A 27466-nucleotide genomic window follows, 5' to 3' on the forward strand; every position below is an offset into this window, starting at 1 on the left:
CATTAGTCAACTTGAAACTAATATCTCTAACAGTATAGTTTCTTAGTTATATTTTTGTGAGAAATTATGCATTTAAGGAAGTGAGTTCAGATAAAATTCCAACCTTCACTAATCCTTTTATGAACATGCACTTTCTATGACTGAAGGAAAGATAACAGGTATTTCTTTAGCTTGTATCTAATAAAGTACAAAGTTTACCACTTTTCCTTAGTTATTTTCCTTCTAAGCCAGCTATAAATGATGAAAAGGAAACTTTACTAAATGACCAAACTATATCTCTCCCTGGCTTAGGCATAATATTACTACTTGTTATGTTTTCAACATTGTATAGGATCACTTAATAACGTCACATTATCAAAAACCATCAATAGGTTTCCAGTAATGCTGCTTTTACTTTGAAGTAAGGAAAAGTAAATTTGATTTTTGCCCTCCCTATGCATACGGACACAATCTCATTAGGTATGGAAAGCAATCAAATTGGAGTCTGTTGGTCTAGGCTGAAAATCAATCAATCTATCTTCATCCAGAGAAAGGACTGATAAATAGAATTATGTTTAGAAAAATTTTACACACACACACACACACACACACACACACACACACACACGCACACCCACATACTTATTTGTGTTTAATGGTAATCATCTCTAGGACAATGGCAGGGAAAGAAAGAAGAAAAAAATGAAAAAAAAATTTAACTGATAACATATATTTAAAAAGAAGATCCAATTGTACATAATAGATTTTCAATTTCATGTGCAATCATTTTCATTATATTATGTAATGGAAATACTTATTTTTTCCATTGATTAAAAATAAAATAAATTTTAAAATTCAATAAATTAACAAGTAGTTATAAACTAGAAGAATGAGGTAAATATATTGGCTCAAATTATTACATTTTTAATTTAAAATAAAAACCTTCTTTATATTCATTCATTTTCTTTTTCTTATGAATAAAAAAGGGTACTACATCAAATGACACACCTTGATTCTTCAAGGTATTTCTAAAAAACCTTTTTACTGTTGGTGGCTACTATTTTTCATGTATCATGCTAGGTATTAAAGGCATAAGTACAAAGAATGAAGCATTCTTTACTCTCAAAATGCTAACCAGAGATGCAAAGAGAATAAACAGAGTAAACATAATGGAAATAAATAAAAAATAGTGAAGCACAGTATAGCATTGGGGAAAGCTTTATGGTAGAAGATGGTACCTGAGCTTCATACCAAATAAAGGGATTCTCTGAAGAGAAAGTAAGAGGGAGCAAATTCTAATCATGGGACATGGAACTGAGTATTTGAGGGAGAATAGGAGTTAGGAAGGAGACAAAAATGTAAGCCAAATATCAAACTCATTGAGGGAAGAAGGGAAGTGATCTGGGCATTTCTAGACAACTACTACCAGAATTTTGATTGGGTGATAGATATGAATAGCATGAACCTCAAAGGAAGAGATATTACTGAGTAAAAGAGGAAGGGGAAGAACCTGCAAGTGATAATGGAGAATAAGGAGCATTTTAACTCCTCTGCCTCAATCAGCCTAAGAGAATGAGTGCAAATATAGCTAGTACTTGAAAGGGTAATCAGGGAAACTCACTAGGGGAAAGGCAGTTTTCAATAAGAGCCAGGAGAAAAGAGAGAAGAATAATTCAAAATGAAGGGATATTTATGGGACATAGAATTTAAAATGCCTACTGAATAAGCTTTACAGAGGATACAGTGCAAAGGCTTGGTAGAGTTAAGATAAAACTTTGGAGTGGGGAAACTGGAAGAAAGAAGAAATACATTAGTAGGAGGAGATGTTGAGTGAGATTTTGGGAATTGATGATGATCTACAGAATTCAGAGTCATAGGTATGTAAAGGATAAGACTAGTTGTAAAAATATTCATCATTGAATAAAAGGCATTCCTGCTCAATGCACGAAGGGCAGGAGCAGAAGGAAATGAAAGCGGTTAAATTGAAGGGAGGGTTTTCTTCCTTATAATGGAGATTCTTCATATGCAATTGGGGAGATTGGATTGGAAGCAGGAGTTAGAAAGTTAGAAGTGATGGCTTTGAGGCGGATAGAAAATGCCTGTCTTGGTCCACACCATCTTTCCTTAGGGAATATGCTACACTAAGCAGGAGAAAAAAAAATTCAGGGCACTAGTGCACTAAGTCATAGCTAAGCCTGAGTCACTTTTTTGATTTCTCCACTCTATTGAGTACTATATGAAACATTATAGAACAACCTCCTTGGCAAGAGGGGTCCATATTTATCATTTCCAATTCACAATTAGTTCTTTTTTATTAGATACTCAAATCCATAATAGTATTTTCACTTCCTAAAATATTATTTTTATGACAAATAAAATATTGGTTTTTATTTCCTGTTATATATCTTCCAAATTTAATTTTATTATTCTGTGTCTTCTAGCAAAAATATAAAACAAATGTCAGTATTGTCACCTATATTTTTCCACATTTCTCTTTGTATATAGAATTTCCTTTTGCTTGCCCTGAAGATATTTCCTTGAAGTTACATTAACTGACTTTTCTTCCTCCTATTTCAGTTTAACTATGGGTATTCCCTAAGGCTCATTCCTTAGTCACATGCTCTTCTTTTTCAATATCTTATTACTCATAGATGAAATTATCCACTTTCTTGACCTAAGTATTACCTTTCTATAGATGAAGCCCAAAGTTTTATATCTAGCTTTGATATCTAATAGAGAACTCTACACACACACACACACACACACACACACACACACACACACACATCTTAGCAAGACTTTGAAATACATTTAAAATAGTTTCATGACATTATGGTAGGCAGCTGAATACAGAAAATTGCTGTTTCAAAGAGAGCAAGGGGAATGCTACTCTGGATTTAATTCTAATTATTTAGGTGGATCAACTGATGAATTGGAATGAAGAACATGGTATTTTCTTGCAAGGGCAAGTTATGTTGTTTTCAGGGATGCTAAAGTAGTTACAGAGAAGACCCCTAGAAAAAGATTATATGTAAATTTATGATAACACTTGACCAGCAACTACAGCAGGAATATACCCATTGGAAAGGGAATAGTTTCTTCCTTCCTTCCTTCCTTCCTTCCTTCCTTCCTTCCTTCCTTCCTTCCTTCCTTCCTTCCTTCCTTCCTTCCTTCCTTCCTTCCTTCCTTCCTTCCTTCCTTCCTTCCTTCCTTCCTTCCTTCCTTCCTTCCTTCCTTCCTTCCTTCCTTCCTTCCTTCCTTCCTTCCTTCCTTCCTTCCTTCCTTTTCTCTTTCCTTTTATATTCTGAAACGCATTTTTTAGAGTATGAGTCAGGGACTCTTGGATATCAGAATGTCCATTCAGGGGATCTGTGAAGTCAAAATATTTTCGTAATAATATTAAGATTTTTGCCTTTTAAAGTGTGTCTCCTTTTCCCAATTCCATATCTGTGTAAGACTGGATTTTTCTTTATATGCTCCAATCAAAACAAAATATTTCAGCAGTTTGAATGTAGAAATAGATATAAGAATCCAGTTGTCTACTATTAAATCAGACATCAAGGGGATTTGCAAAAATATATAAAGCAATGTCTTACTTCTCTCAATCTATTTGTTTTGGAAAATATAGTCATTTTTCATAAATATGTTCGCATTTAGTTGGTATATTGTTATTAAAATTAATTAGTATGTAAATATTTAAACACATTTCTAGTTTTGATTTCCAAAATAATAAATATTAATTAATATAACTCACATAAACAAAAAGTTTTTAGGGTCCTCAATAATTTTTTGTGTGTAAAATATTCCTGAGATTAAAAAAATGATCTATATTGCTCAAGAATATTAAACTACTACATGTCTGTAATGTCTTTTAGATCTGCCTGAATTAGAAAGCACAAGGAAATTAAAGGAAATGACACAGATTTTGCGATGTTCATGAGGGGAAATTAAGGTTTTAAAATACATACTGACATAATCAAGTTGGAGAGATTATGTAAGCAGCTATTAAAGGGAAGCTACTGTCACCTAAAGAAAAATAACCAAATGATTTTATTTTGATGTGAAACTGGTGCTATGACTATGCATTAGAAAGCATTTGAATAGTAGACTAGGATTCAAGGTAAATTAGAGAAAAATATTCTGCTCAGGTCTGGGGAATATAATTCACTCTAGAATAGCATTTATAGCTATATGGATTAGTGAGAAAAGTACTCACTGCTTGTATCTTATTATTTATTACTTCAAAATCTTAGTTTATATATTTAATATTTAAATATTATTTACTCATAACTAGCATTATATGGGCTTTAAAAGCACATTAGATATGTTATTTCATTTGATCCTTATCTTTTGATCATTTGAGTTGATAAGTATTGATAAATTTGTTTTATTAAAGAAATTTTTTATGGAAAAAAATACTAACCTCAAACCTCTAGCTTAAGCAATCATGCCTATGGCATAAGCGTCCTTATTCTAATTACATAGCTAAGATCAAAGTACTCATTGCCACCCGAAGAAGCATATTCTGATTGGATTAAAAAAAAAAGTTCTTAAGGTGAGAAAATGCTCTTTTGATGATGGACTTTCAAAAAGAATATATTTTTAGTTCTATGCACATTTCTGCCTGAATATGCACAAATCAAACCACGCTTATCATCTTCCCCCCAAATCATGACAATGGTGCTTGAAAATCTTAGATCATGTTTCATCCTTTTCTCCCTGTCACTACTAAGATCTAATCAGTCACCAAGTTCTGACAATTATTTCTTTGCAATTTATCTTAAAGTATCCCTTTCTTTCAATTCCCACAGCTTCAACTTTAGATCAGATGTTTATTTTCTTATGGCCAGTTCATTGCATCATAACTGATCTTCCTATCCCTAGTCTCTTTTTTAGTCCAACTTCAGTCTACTGTTTCCAGGTCAATCTTTCTTACATAGTGCTTTGACATACCTCTCCCCTGTTTAGATACTTTGACATGTTCCCCATGACTTAGAAAGTAAAGTTCAAATGTTTGTTTCCTGAAAGCCAAACTTTGTCTTTTTAACTTTACCTCTTACTCTTATCTAACACAAACTGTTTACCAAATGGGTCTTGACCATTCCCAGCTTTGTGCTTTTGCTTACACTTTTCCTCACACCTGTAATGTCCTCTGTTCTGCTTTCAGCCTGTCCAATCACAAATATTCAAAAGTTTTAACTCTGGTTTGTTTATGACTATCCAGTGAGGTCCTTATTTTTGTTCCTATTCAGTTGTTTTACAGTCATGTATGACTTTGTGTAACCCTATTAGGAGGTTTTTTTTTTTTTAAACAAAAAGTTTCCTTCTCTAGCTCATTTTTCAGATAAAGAAACTGAGCCAAACAGGGTTTGTTCAGGTCCATGCCACTTATTTTATATTCAATCATATATTTTCCATTGTTACTTAGAGCTGATTTGCCATGGGATGTAATGAAGGTGACAATGGTGGAAGCTTTCCAGGTCCCCAAGCCTTATTTTAGCATCCCCTTTAGACTTTGTCATGATTTTTCTTTTTTGCTCTGGTTTCTCCTTCAGATATCACTTAACTGAATTTAATGCTTTAGGTCTTTCTTTCTATCTTCAACCTTTATAATCCTCATTCCCCAAGTGGGATAGTACCAATCAGTTCATTCATGGAAACCAATCAGCTGTAGCCTTATAAGTTCAAACCATTGACCCATTTGGGGTCAGGACTGAGGGCAATCATATACAACCTTTCTCATATTGTTAATTAACTTTTCATGTGAATGAGTACATATATGAAAAATCTACATATTTATTAACACTTACTATGTGCCAGACACTGTGCCTAGTCACATTTGTACATTTCTTATGATTTCAATTATACTTTTGGATGGAAGGAACCATATCAATGATGTTTTGCTTCCCATGTTGTGAATGTTACTGTGAACATTAGAGTAGTTCAATACATAAATTTTTTAAATGAATGCGACTTCATGGAGTGTTTCTAATGCTTATAATAGTGAAGGGAAAATTTATCATCCATTCCATGCCCTTCTTGATTTTACAGACTTCAGTCATTTCTCCTTTTCACCTTGCTTTTATAGATTCAGATTCTAATTATTTTTGTTTTGTCCTCATAGATTTGCAGAAACTCCATCACTCTAAACATTTTGAAACCTTTGTTTTCTATCATGGCAGTCTCCAATTTACTCCATGCTTTTCTCAAATAACTGTGAGAATTATTTTTATTAAGTATAAATAAAATCATGTCTCTAGTGTGTAGGTAGGTGGCCATGTCATGAAACTGGAAAATTGGTTGATATTTGGGTGACAAATCCCAGTTGCTCTCAGCAGTCTCTTGTCAAATCTAAATTTCTCCTCATGTTTTTTTTTTTTCCAGGCTGGACACTAATAAATCCCCATCACCTCTGCACCCTTGCTTCTAAGTTTAATGTGGTTCATGTTCTTTACATTACAGACATTCAGGCTTGACTACTGCACATAAACAGTATGAGATTGAAGGTAAAGAGAAACTAAGGCAGTTGAGAGATTAGTTTTACATTTGCTTATCAAAACTGGGATAGTTTCTGGAATAAAAAAGGCTTGGCCCACCTGTGAATTAAAGAGGTTGAAATGAAAATAGTTGCAACTTTGTGTATAGCTAAAGTTTCATGTAAAATGACTTTTTAAAACATGTTCATAATGTGGAATATTGTTTTTCTTATTAATTCTTTCAATCACACACCCATAGAATTGCCAGTTAAACACAGTTGCGTCATCTATAAAAGTGAAAAACAGGGATATAATTCTAAAGTACCCATAAAAATATTTGGGACTTTTTTCTTGTTATGTTTCTTCCTGTTGGAAACTTAGTCAAGTGAATTCCAGGTGACAAGTTAACTTATGATACTGTTCAACACTATGACCTTTTCATTAATACTATGGATTAAAAACAGATGAGCCTTTTTTTTAAAAGAAAAGTTGTTAATGTACATAAAGCTGAAGTTAAGACATAGAACAATTATATGTAAGGAAGAGGTAGGTAATTATAGAAGAAAAATTTACGTGAGAAAAGGTCTTTGTTATATAATAAGATTTTCTTATTATCCCATTTTCCTATTATTTCCTTATTATTCCTATTTCCTAGTGCATACATTCATTTTTACAGAATTAGTCCAAATATATGCTACACTCACTTATAATTCCTGCCTCTAAAATGAGAGGTCTTTAAATAGTACTTGTACATTGATTATTATCTTATATTTATTACATATCTTTAAATTTAAATAAAGATTTTTATTACTTTTTTAGTGTTACTGTTGCTATCACCATCATTTTTCATTGTCATTCTCTTAGTAAAAAAGCAATTATAGTCTGTACTTAGATTTCTTAGGAGCTAAATTTGGAGAAAAAAAATGCAACCCATATTTAGATGAGTATTTTACTTGATTTATAATGATTAAACTTATACAAACTCTGTAGTGATCTACTTTGGCTAAAATTGAGTTATACTTTGACATATGCTTTTGAGGCAACTCTTGCTAATATTAAAAAATAGAAATTGCAATTTTTATAAATAAAATTATTACTTTAAATGAATAGGTATTTATTTTTCTGGGCTTTAAAATGGATAATATGCAAATTATTTAATAATCTTTTAGTGGCTTGTGGCAGTGCTGGATATGCATTAGAAAATGACTATAAAATTATTGAATCTTAGAATTAGAAGATATCTAATCCAACCTGTACCTGAACAAATCTCCTTTTTTTTTTTTTTAAACAACATACACACAAGTAGCTAAAAAACCTCTCTTTGAAAACCTCCACTGACAAAGAACTCATGACCTTTACAGTGATCATTTTAATTTTAGATAGCACTATTAGGAAGTATTCATCTCAGTATCTAGAATAAACTAGAGACCAAAGTTAGCAGTCCACAATAAAGACTTATTGCACTGAAGTCTATGAGACAGTGTTTTCCTTAAGGACTAAATTGAGCAAGAGAAGAGAAAAACTATAGAGATTTTCACTTAAACACTGTAACTCACATGTCTCTTCCCTTCCCTCTTCTTCAGCAATATGCATTTTTTTTTTGTAGTGTAAATCCCATGCGTCTTGATCTTTACTTCTTTTTGTTCACCAGTGAAGATGTTAGTAGTCCAAGTTGCAGGAGTTCTGCTTCAGTACTTCTGGTGTTCTTCAGACTGGTCCTTGGTATCTCATGGCTTGGAGGTCACACATAGCTCTTCCCAAGGCAGGATCACATTAAAGAGGCACTGTGCTCTACAAGCAAAGCAAAATTGCAGTACTTCTAAAGAAATTTAAAATGTACAAATTTAGAGACATCCTTCTCCAAATGTTCATATAGACTCCCTCTATTAGTCTTCCAAGCTCATATTAGTCTAATCATTCACAATTGGACAGTGTATCTTGACCCCCAACATACTGATATCATTTTGGTTCTCTTTGAGGAAAATGGACTACAACCAATTAACCAACCAATATGTGGTCAACTGTAGATATTCTTTCTTGAAGACATTCTTTAATTAGGTTTTATGGTATAGTGACTGAAGTCTTGAATTTAGAGTCAAGGAAACCTGCGTAAAAATTCCACTTCTTATACTAAACAACACTAACAATTAGCATTTATGTAGTGTTTTAAGGTTTGCAAAGTGCTTACATTAAAAAAATTCATCCACACAACAACTCCGAGATATAGATGCTATAGAAGGAAACTCAGGTAGACAAATGATTTGCCCAGTATTACACAGCTCACCAGTCACTGAACTCATCTTCCTGATTACCGGTCCAGCAGTATAGCCACTGAACTGTAGGATAGACGACAGAGTGGTACTCAGTCAAGAAAACCTGCACTTGAATTTCTGAAGGAGATTGACTATGTGATTGAATACTCTCAACCTCTTGATATCTCTAGGAAACTGTAAGATAATAGAAGCATACCTTACCCTACATTGCCCCTTTGCTCCAAATTAAAAATATCCATATATTTAGGTTGGAGAGTAGAGTGGGGCATGATAACTATTATCTTCAGATATGTGAAGGGCCATCATGAGGAAGAAGGATTAGTTTTGTTCTTCTTGGGCCAAGTGGCCAAAAGAATAGGAACAAGTTAGAGAGAGGCACATTTACAGAATCACTGAGTGTCAAAGATAAAAGGAGTCTCAGAAATCATTTAGTACAATTCCAGTATGAATAAGAATTTTCTATATTACAAATTCCATGAGTTACCTATAGTCCTTTCTTGAAGATTTCCATTTAGGGAGAATCTACCACTCTCATGGCATTCCATCTTCCTTTTAGATAACTTTAGTTGTTAGGAAGATTTTTCCTCACTTTACTGAAATTCTACAAAACATATGATCCTACCCATGCCCTTCAATGATACATATTGCAGTCCATCCATGCCTGCTATCTTCTGTGACTCTTGAAGATGTAGTCCCATAAATTTGATTTATTGGTCCAACTCAATTTGCCGGGGTCTTTTTTGTTTTGTTTGATATCTCAAGAATATGAATATAACACTTAGGACATCAATTGGTTATTCCTTGGTCAACATTACCATAGTTAGTCTATCTTATTTCATTCCTACATTTCTTTGCATTGTCCCTCTCTGTGTTTCTTTCATAATTTCTCATTTGCAATATTTACTGATTGATTGTGAGCCCATTCACACCTACTTCATATCTCTTCATAATTCTTTAGGTGGTTCTCAATTATAATTCTTTTAAGATTAGTATTCCATGAATCTTAGTCTTATGAAAATATTAGAAGAATTTTCTTTATATCAAACCTTAATCTGTCTTTCTAAAACTTCTAGCCATTTCTTCAAGCAAACAGATCTATTCCTGTTTCCAAGCCACCACTCTTAAATTAAGAAAGCTTCCATAAACCTTCCTCCCTCCCCCTGCAAGTCTTTTCTTTCCCAGATTAAATATTCTAGTTCTTGTACCTTATCTTCATATAATAAAGGCTCTTGAAGTCCTAATTCTGTGTACCCTCCACCTTCATGTTGTCTTTCTTTAAACATAGTGCCAAGAATGTAATACAGGACTGTAGATGTGGTTTCAACAGGTCAAAGTACAGCAGTTTTCTCACTTCCTTAATGCATTAGTCTAGGTTACCATATCTTACTGTTGACTCATATAAAATTTTCAGATTTTTATTTTATTTTATTAATTTAATAATTATACATTTTTTGACAGTATATATGCATGAGTAATGTTTTTATAACATTATCCCTTGTATTCATTTTTCCAGATTTTCCCCTCCCTACCTCTACTCCCTCCCCTAGATGACAGGCAATCTCATACATTTTACATGTGTTACAGTATAACCTAGATACAATATATGTGTGTAAATCCAATTTTCTTGTTGCACGTTAAGTATTGGATTCTGAAGGTATAAGTAACCTGGGTAGATAGACAGTAGTGATAATATTTTACATTCACTTCCCAGTGTTCCTTCTCTAGGTGTAGTTGTTTCTGTCCATCAATGATCAGCTGGAAGTGAGTTGGATCTTCTTTATGTTGAAGATATCCACTTCCATCAGAATACATCTTCATACAGTATTGTTGTTGAAGTGTATAGTGATCTTCTGGTTCTGCTCATTTCACTCAGCATCAGTTCATGCAAGTCTCGGCAAGCCTTTCTGAATTCATCCTGCTGGTCATTTCTTACAGAGCAATAATATTCCATAACCTTCATATACCACAATTTACCCAACCATTCTCCAACTGATGGACATCCATTCATCTTCCAGTTTCTAGCCATTAGAAAAATAGCTGGCACAAACATTTTGGCACATACAGGTCCCTTTCCCCTCCATAGTATTTCTTTGGGGTATAAGCCCACCAGTAGCACTGTTGTATGCACAGTTTGATAACTTTTTGCTCTCCAAAATGGCCAGATTCTTTCACAACTCCACCAACAATGTATTAATGTCCCAGTTTTCCCACATCCTCTCCAACATTCATCATCATTTGTTCCTGTCATCTTAGCCAATCTGACAGGTGTGTAGTGGTATCTCAGAATTGTCTTAATTTGCATTTCTCTGATCAGTAGTGATTTGGAACCCTCTTTCATATGAGTGGATATAGTTTCAATTTCATTATCACATTTTTTTTAAGGGTCACAGTTTTCTAGCTACAAAAATCCTTAAGTCAGTCAACAAACATTTGTTTACGCATGTTTTCTCTGCCCTTTTCTTGTAAAATTGCTTTTTTAAAAAAGAGAAATATGACTTTGCATTTGTCATAATTAAATTTCACTCACTGATTTGCTCCAGTGACATAGCCCTTCAAGTCATTATTGAACTCTATATCTGCCTTTTTGTTAGCTAGTCCTCTCAGATTTTTGTCGTTTGTAAATTTGACAAGTATGTCCTTAGCATATCTAAATCATGATTAAATTTTAATTTAATATTAATACAGGGCCAAATACAGATCCCTGAGACTTTTCACTGGGGAATCCTTTCCAAGTTCACCTTGAACCATTAGGGATTGACTATTTTTTGGGTCTAGTCATCTGACCAATTCTGAACTCTTTTAATTATCTTTTATTCTAGCCTATATTGAAATTTTTTCCATAAGAATAGCATAAAAGACTTTACCAGATGCTTTGCTTCAGCTTTCTCTTAATCTACTAATTTAACAATCCTTTCAAAAAAGGAAATAACATTAATCTGGTATGACCTATTCTTTTAAAATTATTTTTTAAATTATCATGTATTTTTAAATTTTAAGCTTAAAAGTTCTCTCCCTTCCACAAGTCTGTCCCTTGCCGCGTGAGATAGTATTGATCTGTTCTTGAAGAACTTTTAATGGCACATTGTGAACAGTGCTTCCCTTTTCAGATATTCATTAACTATTCCTTTGATAATATGCCCTTGAATTCAAGAATTAAAAAAAAAATGCTCATTGCCTTTAGTTTGAGGATTCCCTTTCCTTTCTTGTTTTAAAAACTGGAGCATTTGCCCTTCTTCAATTCTGTCTCTTAGTCTCTTGTACTCTCCACTCAAAGACTGCTGTTATTTAGTCTTATCAGTCATGCCCAAATCTTTGTGATGCCTTTGGAGTTTTGGCAAAAGATAATGCAGTGGTTTGCCATTTCCTTCTCCAGCTCATTTTACATGAGAAAACAGAGGCAAATAGAGATAAGTGACTTGCCCAGGGTCACACAGCTGGTAATCATTTAATCCTGAATTAAACTCAGGAAAAGGAGTCTTCCCAACTCCAAGTCTTGCATGTACTCATTGCATTCATCATCTGGTTATTCAGAGATTGATGCTAGTAGTTCAATGATCACATCTCTTTCAAAGACTGAAACATAATGCACTTGTGGCTCAAATTTAAAAGTCTTTGATTACATCTGCAAACATACTTTTTTTTTTTTAACTTGGATTATCAATTCTTTATACAGTGAAAAAAGATTCTGGCTTTGGAATCAAAGAACCTGAGTTCAAATCCTGCTACTTTCTACTTACGTGAACTCAGCAAGTCACTGTGTTCTCTAAACTAAGATTTCCTTATCAGTAAAGCCAAGAGGTTGAACTAAATGCCCTCTAGCTTCTCTTCCTATTTCCAAATCTATAATCCCAATATATAAATCTATAATAGTTCCCTGCTCCTAAGAGATCTGACAATAGCAGAGTCATCAATGTCACTGCCCCACTTCTAGCCTAAGCTCCATAGGCATTACTGAGGAGACCTGGGAAAAAAGTATCCACATTCCTTAATCACCCTTTTCCCATGTCAAATTTTAATTAATAGTTGTAGATGACAGGTGGACTACAGATCATTAATCCTGCTTCCAACCCAGTCCTTGAAACCATCATCTTGGGAAATAACCCTTGTGGAAATGTAGCCTGGCAATTATGTCAGCATGTATTAACCATAATTACTAGATACCTGGAACTTCTTTGGATCAAAGTCCTTAGCATTATCAAGTGGTTCAACGTCATAAATGTAAATTATTTTATTTGTAGCAATGATATTGCCTTGTAGCTTGCAGTTAAAGCCTATATTTGTCATTTTCTTTGTTAGAATGTGAGCTTCTTGAAACCCAGGAACTATTTTATTTATCTATTTGTTGTCTGCTGTGCTTTTCATAATACTTTGCAAATATTAAGAGCTTAATAATGCCTTTTCATTAATTTATCTCAAGCTCTAGGTCTCAGTTCCCTCATTTAGAAAAAAAAATAGATTTCTAAGTTCTCTTAAATTTAACATGGCTGACTAGACAAAATTATAAAACCAGTTTCTTTGAAAATTTTGACATTGTTATTATAAATTATGCCAGAAACTAAGAAAGTCAAGAAAAATGTATTATTAAACAATACATAATTCTATACTATACAATATAAAGTAAAACACAGTATCCAACTAAACTTTTAATCTATTACATAAAATATATCAATAGAATATTGAACGTAGTTGATGTATTTTATTATTGCTTCATAATTAAAGTGATGAAAGCATGCACAAGAGATATTTTATAACAAGACCAAGGTAAGGAAAATACAAATCTTAACTGATTGATATGTGTCCTTTTTTTTTTCTTCATAATCACTTTCAGCCTTTCTACAAAAAAATTATGATAGGTACATATACTGATGCATACATTGATAGGTATGCAACTTTTAATGCTTGGCATGTTTCTTGGCACATTATTTATTACAATAGTAATAATAGTTATAGTAATACAATTATAATAGTAATAGTAATACAATCACAATAGTAATAAGAGGAGAGCTATCAAAATGTGGGCCACAGTACTTCTGAGTAGAACCTGAACTAGATTATAATGTAATTGGGAAATATTTAAAAAAAATAAGCAAACATACAATACAACACAGTTGTTATCAATATGTGGCTTTCTTTCTAAGTCAACTTATGCCTTTAAGGATACTTATATTTAGTGGTCATCATTGCAATTTAAGTTTGACACTATTGGCTTAATGCATGCAAATGGGACCAGAATGGCTCACTTATTAAATAATTTTTTCTGCTATGTTCATCAGTTAGATATTCCTTGGAAGGGAAACTTTAGAAAATATAAAAATAATTTTTTTAAATATAAAACTCACCTGGATTTCCTATTCATACTTTAGTGTAAATGATTTTGTCTTATTTTCCTAAAAGATTACTTCTACAAAATGTGAACTTTAATTGTAAGGAGATCATAGGATTAAGGAATAATTGGGAAAATAGTGTGATTAAGTGGAAAGAGCTTTGACTCAGGAATTATGATACTTGCATACAAATTCCATCTCTGATACTATCTCTGTGTCCTTAGGCAAGTAACTTAAACTCTCTGGGTTCCAGTTTCTTCATATTTAAAATTAAGGGGTTGGTTCTCTTCCAACTCTAGTTCTAAGATCCTTTGAATTTTGGAGCACTTTGATGAGGGGCTACATTTAGGGAATGAAAGAGCCACATCAAAACACTAGAAGAGAGAAAGAAATAAGGCAGTGTTTTAATTTGGGGTGGATCCAGAGAGGGAGGAGAGGGAGCACTGACAGAAAGCTTCCCTTACTTTGCCATTCAACCCAGAATCTCAATAACAACTCTACCTCTTGTTTTCAATTTCCCAAATTTATTTTGACATCTATGTGCCTATGTGCTAAGTTACCAAAATGCATTTTAGGCATACTTTATAAAATCACAGAAAACACAAAGCACAATTAAACTTCAAGACTCATTCTTACTAAATATCTTGTTCTTTCTTGAAAGGCAGAGCATTACTGGATAATTAAAATATATATATTTTTTTGTTATAGGTGGTTCTTTGGTTCAATCAAGCGAGTAGATGCAGAAAAACAACTTCTGTACCCAGGAAACCAGAATGGTGCCTTCCTAATTAGAGAAAGTGAAACTCAGAAAGGAGACTTCTCCCTTTCAGGTATGGAGTTTTCAACAGGAAATAAAGAAGGAGGGATTTATTAATTAACTATAGGTTTTTGGGGCAGCTAGGTGGTGTGGTGATAGAGCACCAGCCCTGAAGTCAGAAGGGACTTGAGTTCAAATGTGACCTCAGACACTTAACATGTCCTAGCTGGTGGGCAAATCACTTAACCCCAATTGCTTCAGTAAAAAATACCCCCCCCAAAACGACAGTTTTCAGGGTGGCTAGGTGGTATGGAGTCTGGAACTTTAGACCTGGAGTCAGGAAGATTCTTTTTCCTGAGTTGAAATCTGGTCTCAGACACTTACTAGACTAGTTTTGTGATCCTGAACAAGTCACTTAACTTTGCCTCAGTTTTCCCATATGTAAAATGAGCTGAAGAAGGAAATGGTGAATCTGTTTGGTATTGTTTCCAAGAAACCCCAAATTGGGTCATGAAGAGTCAGACACAATTGTAAAATGATTGAACAACATTCCAAAAATCCTTAGCTGTTAAAGCTTAAAACTACAGTAAGACTTTTAGACCCCCTTGTATGGCTTAGGAGCTTCATTTGCCCTAAATCTATTTTATGGAAGTGTTCATTTAAACTCTGATCTTTTCATTACTCATGTAAAAGCAATGAACTTAAATATATTATAATAATTCTTGGGGGTAATGGCATAAGTAGTAAAGAATTTCAATCTATAGCTAAGAATAAATAATTTCAAAACATCACTCTACATAAGTTCTATGCAGTCAAAATACAAATATAAAAAATAAATGTATTCAGTTTACATCTACCCATCTCTGCCTTTGAGAAGGAAAAGATGTGAAAGAGTCAGATATTACACAATTATCAAATTGGTATAGCTACAATTTAGATTAACTTTGCTTACTTGCTGTTGAACAGTAAATAGAACACTAATTTGAATGCTGTCGTTGAATATTTTTAAGTAATCTCATTACCTGTGGGAAATTAATTATTACATAGCTTCTCATACTTACAACTTTTTGTTAACTTAGTTACATATATAGCTACAGTGCTCAAAAAACAGAAGGAACCCCCATTCTCCTTTTTGTTGTATTTATATGATTTTTGTTTACAAAATTATATGTTTTTTAGAAATGTTTTGCATTAGTGTGGAATATCCTTTCTTGAAATAAACTGTTCCAGGATGGAAAATCTACTGAATTTGAAGCCAAGGGATCTGTATTTGAATCTTACCTATGCTACTTATTTCTCATGTGACCTCAGCCAAATTTTCTGTTTGTAGGTTTCAGGTTTTTATTTGTAAAAGATAATTTACTTATAATATATTCCCTGAAAGATAGAATGGATAAAATGACTACATGAGACAGAAAGAAAAATTAAAATGAAGAGATTAAATGAGAGGACCTCTGAGGTTAATACTAGACTTGATTTTATGATTTTGTGATTCTAAGGATGAGGTCAAGTCTCATTCATCTCTTTTACAATATCTTCCCTTCTCTCTGTGATCATTTTTTTCCTTTCAAATTTTAGAGAAATTACTCTGCCCATCAGCTTTTTCTGAAGTAATTTAGCCATGGAATACTATTGCACTTAAAATATCTTGTCAAAACTTGTAAATGATACTTCAATCTTGGGATTAATTTGGAGTTACATAATAGTCGTGTGTTAGATAAAGTTTGGAAAATTTAGGATATGGAGAAAATTAAGATTATTTTCAAGTGGAAAAATTATTATATATAATATGCAATACCATACTTAGCCTTTTAGAGGAAAACTTGCTGGCATTTAAATTTTTAAATGGATTCTCTATTCACATTATTATAAAACATAGATGGAGAGAGAGAGAGAGGTTGGTCTATCCTAATCTAATCTAACAAGGAATCCATTAAGCACCTAGTCTCTGAAGATATTGTTTTTATGTTTTGGGAACAAAAATATTAAAGAAAAAATAATCTTTGCATTCAAAGAGCATACCTTATACTGAGCAGATTCAATTCTAGATAGCACATATATCCTTGTATTATGCATACTAGATTATATGAGGAGACAGAAATCCTACAAAATACAGTTTGGTAACCCAAAAACTTAGCATATTGGGTAAACACAGAAGTATTCAGTGGATAAAAATAAAATTGCCTTCTGGAATTGCTAGGTCCCTATCTTTATGTCTATAATTTTTCCTAGATGGTTCATTCAAGCAAGGGGAAGAGATCAAGAAATTATGGTCTATTTGCTCAGTGCCAATACAAATATTGCCCTAAGTTTTGGAAAATTATTTCTGCTTTGAGTCATTAGTTAGATATTCCAAAAACATACTTACTTGTTATCTGGACCCATTGTGCCCAATTATGCCTTGTTGTACAACTTCTCCTTTTTTTTTTTTTTTTTTATTCATTTTTCCAAATTATTCCCTCCCTCCCTGCACTCCCTCCCCCCGATGGCAGGTAATCCCATACATTTTACATGTGTTACAATATAACCTAGATACAATATATGTGTGTAAATACCTTTTTCTTGTTGCACATTAATTATTAGCTTCCGAAGGTATAAGTAACCTGGGTAAATAGACAGTAGTGCTAACAATTTACATTCGCTTCCCAGTGTTCCTTCTCTGGGTATAGTTATTTCTGTCCATCATTGATCAACTGGAAGTGAGTTGGATCTTCTTTAGGTTGAAGATTTCCACTTCCATCAGAATACATCCTCATACAGTATTGTTGTTGAAGTGTATAGTGATCTTCTGGTTCTGCTCATTTCACTCAGCAACAGTTGATTTAAGTCTCTCCAAGCCTCTCTGTATTCCTCCAGCTGGTCATTTCTTACAGAGCAATAATATTCCATAACCTTCATATACCACAATTTACCCAACCATTCTCCAATTGATGGACATCCATTCAACTTCCAGTTTCTAGCTACAACAAAAAGAGCTGCCACAAACATTTTGGCACATACAGGTCCCTTTCCACTCTTTAGTATTTCTTTGGGATATAATCCCAATAACAGCAATGCTGGGTCAAAGGGTATGCACAGTTTGACAACTTTTTGGGCATAGTTCCAAATTGCTCTCCAGAATGGCTGGATTCTTTCACAACTCCACCAACAATGTATCAGTGTCCCAGTTTTCCCACATCCCCTCCAACATTCATCATTATTTGTTCCTGTCATTTTAGCCAATCTGACAGGTGTGTAGTAGTATCTCAGAGTTATCTTAATTTGCATTTCTCTGATCAGTAGTGATTTGGAACACTTTTTCATATGAGTGGAAATAGTTTCAATTTCATCATCTGAGAATTGTCTGTTCATATTCCTTGACCATTTATCAATTCGAGAATGGTTTGGTTTCCTATAAATCAGGGTCAGTTCTCTATATATTTTGGAAATGAGACCTTTGTCAGAACCTTTACTTTTAAAAATATTTTCCCAATTTGTTACTTCCCTTCTAATCTTGTTTGCATTAGTATTGTTTGTACAGAAACTTTTTAGTTTGATGTAATCAAAATCTTCTATTTTGTGATCAATAATGATCTCTAATTCTCCTCTGGTCATAAATTCCTTCCTCCTCCACAGGTCTGAGAGGTAGACTATTCTCTGTTCCTCTAATCTATTTATGATCTCATTCTTTATGCCTAAATCATGGACCAATTTTGATCTTATCTTGGTATATGGTGTTAAGTGTGGGTCCATATCTAATTTCTGCCATACTAATTTCCAGTTTTCCCAACAGTTTCTTCCGAATAATGAATTTTTGTCCCTAATGTTGATATCTTTGGGTTTGTCAAAGATTAGATTGCTATAGATGTACCCTTTTTTGTCCTTTGTATCTAATCTGTTCCACTGATCTACCGTTCTATTTCTTAGTCAGTACCAAATAGTTTTGGTGACTGCTGCTATATAATATAGCTTTAGATCAGGTACACTTAGACCACCTTCCTCTGACTTTTTTTTCATTAGTTCCCTTGCAATTCTCGACCTTTTATTCTTCCATATGAATTTTGTTGTTATTTTTTCTAGGTCATTGAAATAGTTTCTTGGGAGTCTGATTGGTATAGCACTAAATAAATAGATTAGTTTGGGGAGTATTGTCATCTTTATTATATTCGCTCGGCCTATCCAAGAGCACTGAATGTCTTTCCAATTATTTAAATCTGACTTTATTTTTGTGGCAAGTGTTTTGTAATTTTTCTCATATAATTCCTGACTATTCTTTGGTAGATGGATTCCTAAATACTTTATACTCTCAACATTTGTTTGGAATGGAATTTTTCTTTGTATCTCTTGCTGTTGCATTTTGTTGGTGATATATAAGAATGCTGAGGATTTATGTGGATTTATTTTGTATCCTGCCACTTTGCTAAAATTCTGAATTATTTCTAATAGCTTTTTAGCAGAGTCTTTGGGGTTCTCTAAGTATACCATCATGTCATCTGCAAAGAGTGATAGTTTGATTTCCTCATTTCCTACTCTAATTCCTTGAATCTCTTTCTCGGCTCTTATTGCCGAGGCTAGCGTTTCTAGTACTATATTGAATAGTAATGGTGATAGTGGGCAACCTTGTTTCACTCCTGATCTTACTGGGAAAGGTTGCAGTTTATTTCTATTGCATATTATGCTTACTGAAGGTCTTAAATATATGCTCCTGATTATTCTAAGGAATAATCCATTTATTCCTATACTCTCAAGAGTTTTTAGTAGGAATGGATGTTGGATTTTGTCAAATGCTTTTTCTGCATCTATTGAGATGATCATATGGTTTTTATTAATTTGATTATTAATATGGTCAATTAAACTAATAGTTTTCCTAATATTAAACCAGCCCTGCATTCCTGGTATGAATCCTACTTGATCATAGTGTATTATCCTGGGGATGATTTTCTGAAGTCTTTTTGCTAATATCTTATTTAAGATTTTAGCATCAATATTCATTAAGGAAATTGGTCTATAATTTTCTTTCTCAGTTTTCAATCGACCTGGTTTAGGTATCAGTACCATGTCTGTGTCATAAAAGGAGTTTGGTAGGACTCCTTCATTCCCTATTTTTTCAAATAGTTTATATAGCATTGGGGCTAATTGTTCTTTAAATGTTTGGTAGAATTCACATGTAAATCCATCTGGTCCAGGGGATTTTTTCCTGGGGAGTTGATTAATAGCTTGTTCTATTTCTTTTTCTGAAATGGGACTATTTAAGCAATTTATTTCCTCCTCTGTTAATCTAGGAAGCCTATATTTTTGGAGGAAGTCATCCATTTCACTTAAGTTATCAAATTTATTGGCATAAAGTTGGGCAAAGTAACTCATTATTTCTCTAATTTCCTCTTCATTGGTGGAAAGATCCCCCTTTTCATTTGTAAGACTAACAATTTGATTTTCCTCTTTCTTTTTTCTGATCAGATTTACCAAAGGTTTATCTATTTTATTGGCTTTTTCATAAAACCAACTCTTGGTTTTATTTATTAATTCAATAGTTTGTACAACTTCTCCTTGAAGGGAATATTCCATGTTCCTGGTTACCATCTTTAGTGTTCACAGAATTCTCCGTTTATCTACTTCTGCCTTTCTGAGTTAGAAAAATGACTCACTACAATTTTTTTCCTTGGATTTCCTGATATTGACTCGATGTCATGCATTTTTTAGAGAACTGATGGGAATTGTTGTGGGGGGTGGTGTGTATGTATGTGTATGTGTGTGTGTGTGTGTGTGTGTGTGTGTGTGTGTGTGTGTGTGAAGATCAACTGTACTTCTTGTTACTCTATGGCTCATGGCTCTACTCTAGTAACTATTTGAAGTTGAAAGATTTGTAGAATTTGAGAACTAAAAGGGAACTTTTCAGAAATAATCTATGAAAAAAGTCATAGTAATTTTTTTCTTCCTAGGAGGTATAAATTGATATCCAGAGAATTCTTTGTACACTAGGTATGATGGTAGAAACAGGAATAATCATATGGAACATTCTGCAGGGAGAAGTGCAGCAAGGCAAGAGGTTCCAAATCCCACAAGGAGGGAGCCAGTTTTGTTCAGGATACAGAAATATATATTACTTGGTAGTTTTCTTGCTTGCTACCCAGTTCTGGGTCACAGATCCAAGGCTGATTGAAGAAGGGAACTTTGTCTAAAGCTGGTGTTTCAGGAGGAATTCTTATGAGTTTTTGATTGCATACTTAGAAAGGAGCCTGGTTCTGACTTAGGACATAAGAATGGTCTCAGTTTCAGCTTCCAATCCAGTCTGAAGTGAATTGAAATAACCAGAAGAGAGATAATCACACCAAAGGCGAACTTATAGTTCTTTCACTCTGAACCAATACAATTTTCTAATGGACTGATAATGGCTGAGTCTAGCAGCAGTCTTTTGGAAATCCAACCAGAAGCACACCATAGATGTGCTGCTCAGACTCAAAACCAGATAAAGAACTTGCAGAACTCAGATGAGGGCTGCCTTTTCCCTGGATTAGACTTCTTGGAAGCATTAAAAGTTTGCCAGTCTCCAGTCTGAACTATTCATAAGAGGTTGGAATAACACAACACTCAGTACCTCAAGAAAGCAGTGACAGAAACAGCTTAGATATTCCCTCCAGAAGTATGAAGAACCTACTTAACATAATTTTGAAGTCAGGAAGTAGCCTGGAAAAATGAGCAAACAAAAAAAAAGAGAATTCTAATAAGTAAAAAATTATAATGCTGACAAGGATGCTCAGGATACATAGAAGAAGAGAATCATTTCCAAACATCTACAAGTAAAGCATCAAAAGAAAACATAACTAGAGCACAAACTCTACTAAAATTGTTGAAAGAAATGAAGAAGGTCTCAAAAAAAGGAAGATAAAACTGATTTTCAAAACTAAATGAGAGCAGAAGAGGAAAAAATATGGAAAGAGCATTAACAACTTACTTCCTGAAAATTAGAATGGATGAAATAGAAACTGACTTCATACTGACATCTAAAAATATTAAAAACAAAGTCAAATGACTGAAAACAATTGGATGGTATCTCATAATAAGAACTGACTTCTAACACAGATTAAAGAGAAAAAAAATTAAGACTCAATGAACTACTTGAGAATCATGACTAAAAAGAAGCTTAGATCTCAATAAATTATTAAAGAAAATAAACCAGACCTCCTAGAACCAGGTACAAAGTAGAAACAGAAAGACTTCACTGCTTAACTCTTGAAAGAAACCCCATGATGGAAATTTCCAGGAATATTTTAGCCAAATCTAGAGCTTCCAGTTCCAGATAAATACTATAAGTAGCCAGAAAGTAAACATTCAAATATTGAGTTAGTTAGTATGATGATTTAATTGTTTCAACTTTAAAAGAATGAAGAATTTGGAATAAGATATAACCAAAGGATATATAGGATTATAGTTAAGAATAATTTATTCATTAAAACTAAGTATAATCTTACAGGGAGTAGGACATGGATCTTTAATGAAATAGAGGACTTAGAAGCATTTCTGATGAAAAGATCATAGTTGTGTAGAAACTTTAAAGCACAGGAGTAGAGTAAATCATAGTAAGGAACTAAATGTGGATTAATTTTTTTTAATGTTCTAATACAGGAAAATGAACTCTATTATCATTAGAGTGATAGAGGAAATCTAATTAGACAGAGGAACTAGAAGTGGTTCTGTTATGCTTTTATGATCTTAAAGAAAGACAGGGAGGAGAGGAGGAATATCTTGGATCTTCCAGAAGAGTGAAGAGCAGGAAAGTGACGTACATAATCAAGTTGCATAAATAAAAATCTATGCAAGCAAGAACAAAAGAGGGGCACAGTTGATACTTGAACTTCACTCTTATCTGAACTGGTCAAAAGTAGGAAAAAAAATTATAGTCACACCTACCTACCCATTAATACCCACATCCCTTCTCCCTGCCACATGCATATACTCTTAGATATATAAACATTGTTGCTGTTCAGTCACTCAGTTGTAACTAACTCTTTTTTAACTCCATGGACCACAACACACTAGGCCCTGTTATTATCCATATTACTTGTGTCTGTCTTGTCAAAGAACTTTGCCATTTCATTCTCTAATGGATCACTTTTTTGTCAAAAATCTCCACTAAGATCTATTTGTTTTGAGAACTCTACATGTCATAGCTTATAGTTTCATTACAATGCAATGATTCAGGAGGGGTATATATAAACATACATATCCCTTAACAGGGAAATTGGGGAGAAGAAAGAGAAGAGACATGTACGAATGAGAAGGAAGGTAAATTAAGGAAGGGATTACTCTAAAGTAAAACAAACTTAAAGGATGTGGATTTATACTATGCATATGTATAGCATTTTTCAAGGGCAAAGAAATGGAAACCAAGGGAATTGTCCGCCTAGTATGATCTAAATAAATTATGATATATGAATATAATGGAATACCTTTTGTCATAAGAAATGATAAAAAGAAACTCGGGAAAGCTTTTATGAACTGATGAAGAATCAGGAGAATAGGAAAAAGGGAGTGGTTCATAATAGTGACAATATTGTAAAGACAAACAATTTTGAAAAACTTGGACACTCTGATCAAAGACCAATATGGATTACAGAGAACTTATATGATGAAACATACTATCCACTTCCTCATAACAAGGTAATAGACTCAGAGTGAAGATTGAGACATTTTTTGAGTGACATAATCAATGACGGAATTTGTTTTGTATTATTGTACATGTTTATGATAGGGATTTTGTTTTTTATGCTTTCTTAATTGGAGGCAGAAGGATTGTTAAAGTCATTTTTTGTTTATTACAAAAATTAAATTAAAAAACTCCCAAACATCCTCAAAAAGGGCATTGCTACTATAAAGGCTCTTTTAGAGGAACTCAAACTTTGACTTCACCAATTCTTTCTCTGTGAAGGAACAAGAATTATGGGGTTCTGTGGTTCACTTCCATCTCAACTTCATAGCAAAATATATTAAAGAGCGAAAGAAACTGTGATACTATCTAAATTCATCTCCCTTGCTTTGCAGATGAGGATATTCATGTGCCCCCAAAGTACAGTGATTTACTCCAAAGGAATAGAACTAATTTATGGCAAAGTCAGGTCTAGAACGAAAGTGTCTAGATTGTTAGTTCACTGCTCTTTCCACTAAATCACATACTAATTCAGAAAACACAGTTTCAGGGGATGTATATGAAACAAACTGATTTATGTGATAGTATTCACTCTTCTCATTTTGTTTACACTTACATTAACATGAGGCAGATGCTCTGTTTAGAGGATAAAAAATTACTGGCCAATCTCTATGCCTCAATGATACCAACATATTACTCACACAGAAGTGCTTATTTAAGTGCAGCTATGTTTGTATTTCTGTCTTGTGCCAGCACACACAGAACAAATCATAGCCAAATGTCAGATTAAAAGTTTTGAGTTAGGTTGAAAAAAGGAATGGATTATATTTCCTGGATAGATGCCAAGTGAAAGTAGCAGTCATGAAATGATTACTGTTATCTGTGCCAGGGCTTCAGTGGGTAGTTTAAATACCCTCTAAGAAGATTGTGGAACAAAAAAAACCAAAAACAAAACAAAATTAAAAACCAACAGCACTATAAGACTTAGGGCAAAGAATTCAATTATTAGAATACTGGCAGTGGAGTACTATTAGTCTGTGATAATACTGTAGAGTACACTTATGGATTTAGAAAGCTTATACAGACTTTGTGTAAAGACCAGCATATCATTTTGAAAGCCTTTTCAATTAATGCAGACCATTTAGAGTCTTTTAAACAAATGATCTGAATGCTTTGTATTCACCAGGAGCCAGAGTATATATCATTCAGTATTCTGGAATGGCATATTTCCTTTTTGGACATAAGGATGTGTCAAAGAGAGAGCAAAAGAGACTTTGTATAAAAATTTATCTATTATGCATATATGTAAGTGTGTATTATGAATCTATAATGACTGCTTATTATCATTAAAACTCTTCAGATTACCTCTTATGGATTCATTCGTTGGTGTTATGGATATCCTCTTAATCAGTCAGAATTGATGATTTTCAATTTTGCTGACAACTGTATTGATAAAAGAACCTAATCTCACACTTTCTCTATTTCTCTGACTCTTCCCCATTACTTTTCCTTAGAAGTATTGTCTTCTTTCTTTGAGAGTCTATGGTAGGTTGGCTGTCATGGAAAAGCTTTATGAGGGAGCATGATTTATTGATGCCTGATTTGACATGGAGAGGTGGGAGTCTGAGGTTGGGGTCAGTGCTAATTGGGTGATTGTGATTTTGCATGGCTGTTGACAATTGTGCATTTTTTAGTAGATCCACAGAAAAAGATTGGATAGTGACAGTTTTCAGAACTGCAAGACACCAATTATCTGTAAATTACCATGGATCTTTTTGGCTAATACATATTACTTATGATAGCCAGAGAATCGATCTTCATTAGGAGTGTGACAGGTAGTGCCAGTGTTCCTACTGTTATTTGTCACTAGCAGTAAATTGTATTTCTAAAGTAAAGCATAAAATTCTTACCATGTGTCAGTTGTTTGAGATATTGAATTGTCTCAATCACGGCATTAAAAGAAAATTGTTATCATTATAGCTAATAATTTTGTGTTTGGCTTTCAGTGGGTGTTTATTATTGTATGAAATGTGCCCTGACTAAGATGAGCACTGAGGGCTAGAGTTTATCCCTATAGGAGCTTTCCTGAAAAGATACCAAAGTCCAAATTATATCTCTTCTGACAGTGTAATAGTTCTATAAGTAAAAACATAATAAGCCACAAAATCATAGAGGATGTAACAGAGGTAGCATTAGAATTCAAGTATAGTTGCCAAATGGCCAGAATCTTATTCAACAAACCTATTGTATGTTTTTTGCCATATTTTGGGGTCTGGACTGCTGATTTTGTTGATTTGGATAATTCTTGGTTTGAAAATTCATTTTATTGCTGCAATTCTGCAACTTTCATTTAACTTTTAGATTCAGAGATTTGCATGAGGGATCTGAAAGTGTGACTTACCCATATTTATTTATCTAATATGTTTCATGGATAGGGCTTGAATCCAGATCTTTCTGACTCCAGACTAGTCCATTAGTTAGCATTCCACATTACCTTTCTGTCATATTTATGATCATATAATGTTTTGACTTTGATGTTATGTTGATGATGATATTTGACTTAGATATAATGTTTTTGACTTTGATTTCAAAGTACCATTCTCTTCACTAGTTATTAGAGAAAAAATTTTAAATGGTTAATTAATAAAGAAATGACAGAATTAAAAACAAGAGAGAGTTTTTCTAATTTAGTCTCTCACTCTATATACTTTTATTCTCTAATAAGATGAAATAATCTCTGTAAGGCAGTTTATAAACCTTAAAGCACTACATAAATATGTGCTGTTATTACTAGTAATTCTCTATTCCCATAATATATCTATTTATTTATTATTGTCTTGTTTATAGTCTCATATATGTATGTCTTTTCTCAACCCTAGATTAACTCCCCTGAAATTGAAAATATGTCACATTTTTATTTTAGGCTTTTCTTATTTATCATGCACTTAGCAATTATCAGCAAATGCAAATAATTTCCTAATGAATGAACTTTGTTAATTTTTCAAGAGAAGTGTATATAGATTTATTATTATAATTTATTATTAAATAATATTATTATAAATTAATAAATTTATATTATAATATATATCATTATATACAATGTTATATATTATAAATTTATACAAATATTAAATTTTGTTTAATATATCTATTTACATAAAATGTATTAAATTACGTTTAAAAAGACAGTGACAAAATTACCATATCCTAAGTTTTGCTTTCTTCTGCCTATTTAAAAATATTTTATTAATGCTTCTTTTGGCCTTTTTAAATACTCATTACCCTCTTCTCCTTGACTAGCCTTTCTTTGTAACAAAAATGCTTTAGATCACTTATAATAAGAGAAATGCAAATCAAACTAACTGTGAGATTTTGCCTCACACCCATCAGATTGTCTTGTACTCCTTATGTTTCATTCCTAGTACTTGTCATGGTGCCAGATGCTTAATAGTTGCTCCAGGCTTTGATGACTGATCAAGGGAGATGTGTTTTTAATCAAGTGATTGACTTCTGGAAGAGGACAAGTTTCAGAGCCCTCTTTTCCTTGCACACAACAGTCCTATTAATAGTTTTTAAATTATAGGATATATAACTTTGTTCATTTCCTCTGTACTTACCATACTTTTGTTGGTCAATTGTTTTCTATATTATCTGATTCTTGTTTCCTTCTCCAGATTATTTTACAGATGAGGAAATTGAGGCAAATAGCTAAGTGACATATTGCACAGTTAATAAGTATCTGAAGTTGAGTTTGAATATTAGTCTTCCTTACTCCAGCCTGGTACTCTAACTACTGTACTGCCTAGCCACCTCAATCATGCTCTAGTTTGTATGATAATTATTTTATACATTTTATATGCCCTAATAAATTGTAAGCTTCATGAAGATGGAGACTGTGTCTTTTAAAATCACATCTTCTTCAGTGTTTAGCACAATACGCTATACAAGGTAAAATTATTTTTTATTGACTTGATAGGATATATGTGTAGAGTGGATAGATTGAGGAGGAGAAGACATCTAAAGGGGGAACAGTC

General features: G+C 33.1%; 1 protein-coding gene across 1 annotated transcript in view; it reads left to right on the forward strand.

Annotated features, from left to right (window-relative positions):
* The window catches only part of FRK (fyn related Src family tyrosine kinase), a 120232-nt gene that overhangs the window by 54624 nt on the left and 38142 nt on the right, over positions 1–27466 (forward strand). Inside the window, exon 2 of the mRNA XM_074310053.1 lies at positions 14761–14882. Within this exon, the coding sequence (XP_074166154.1) occupies positions 14761–14882 (122 nt within the window). The remainder of the gene's footprint in view (positions 1–14760; positions 14883–27466) is intronic.

The sequence above is a fragment of the Sminthopsis crassicaudata genome, chromosome 4 (assembly GCF_048593235.1).
Source record: "Sminthopsis crassicaudata isolate SCR6 chromosome 4, ASM4859323v1, whole genome shotgun sequence".
NCBI lineage: Eukaryota > Metazoa > Chordata > Mammalia > Dasyuromorphia > Dasyuridae > Sminthopsis > Sminthopsis crassicaudata.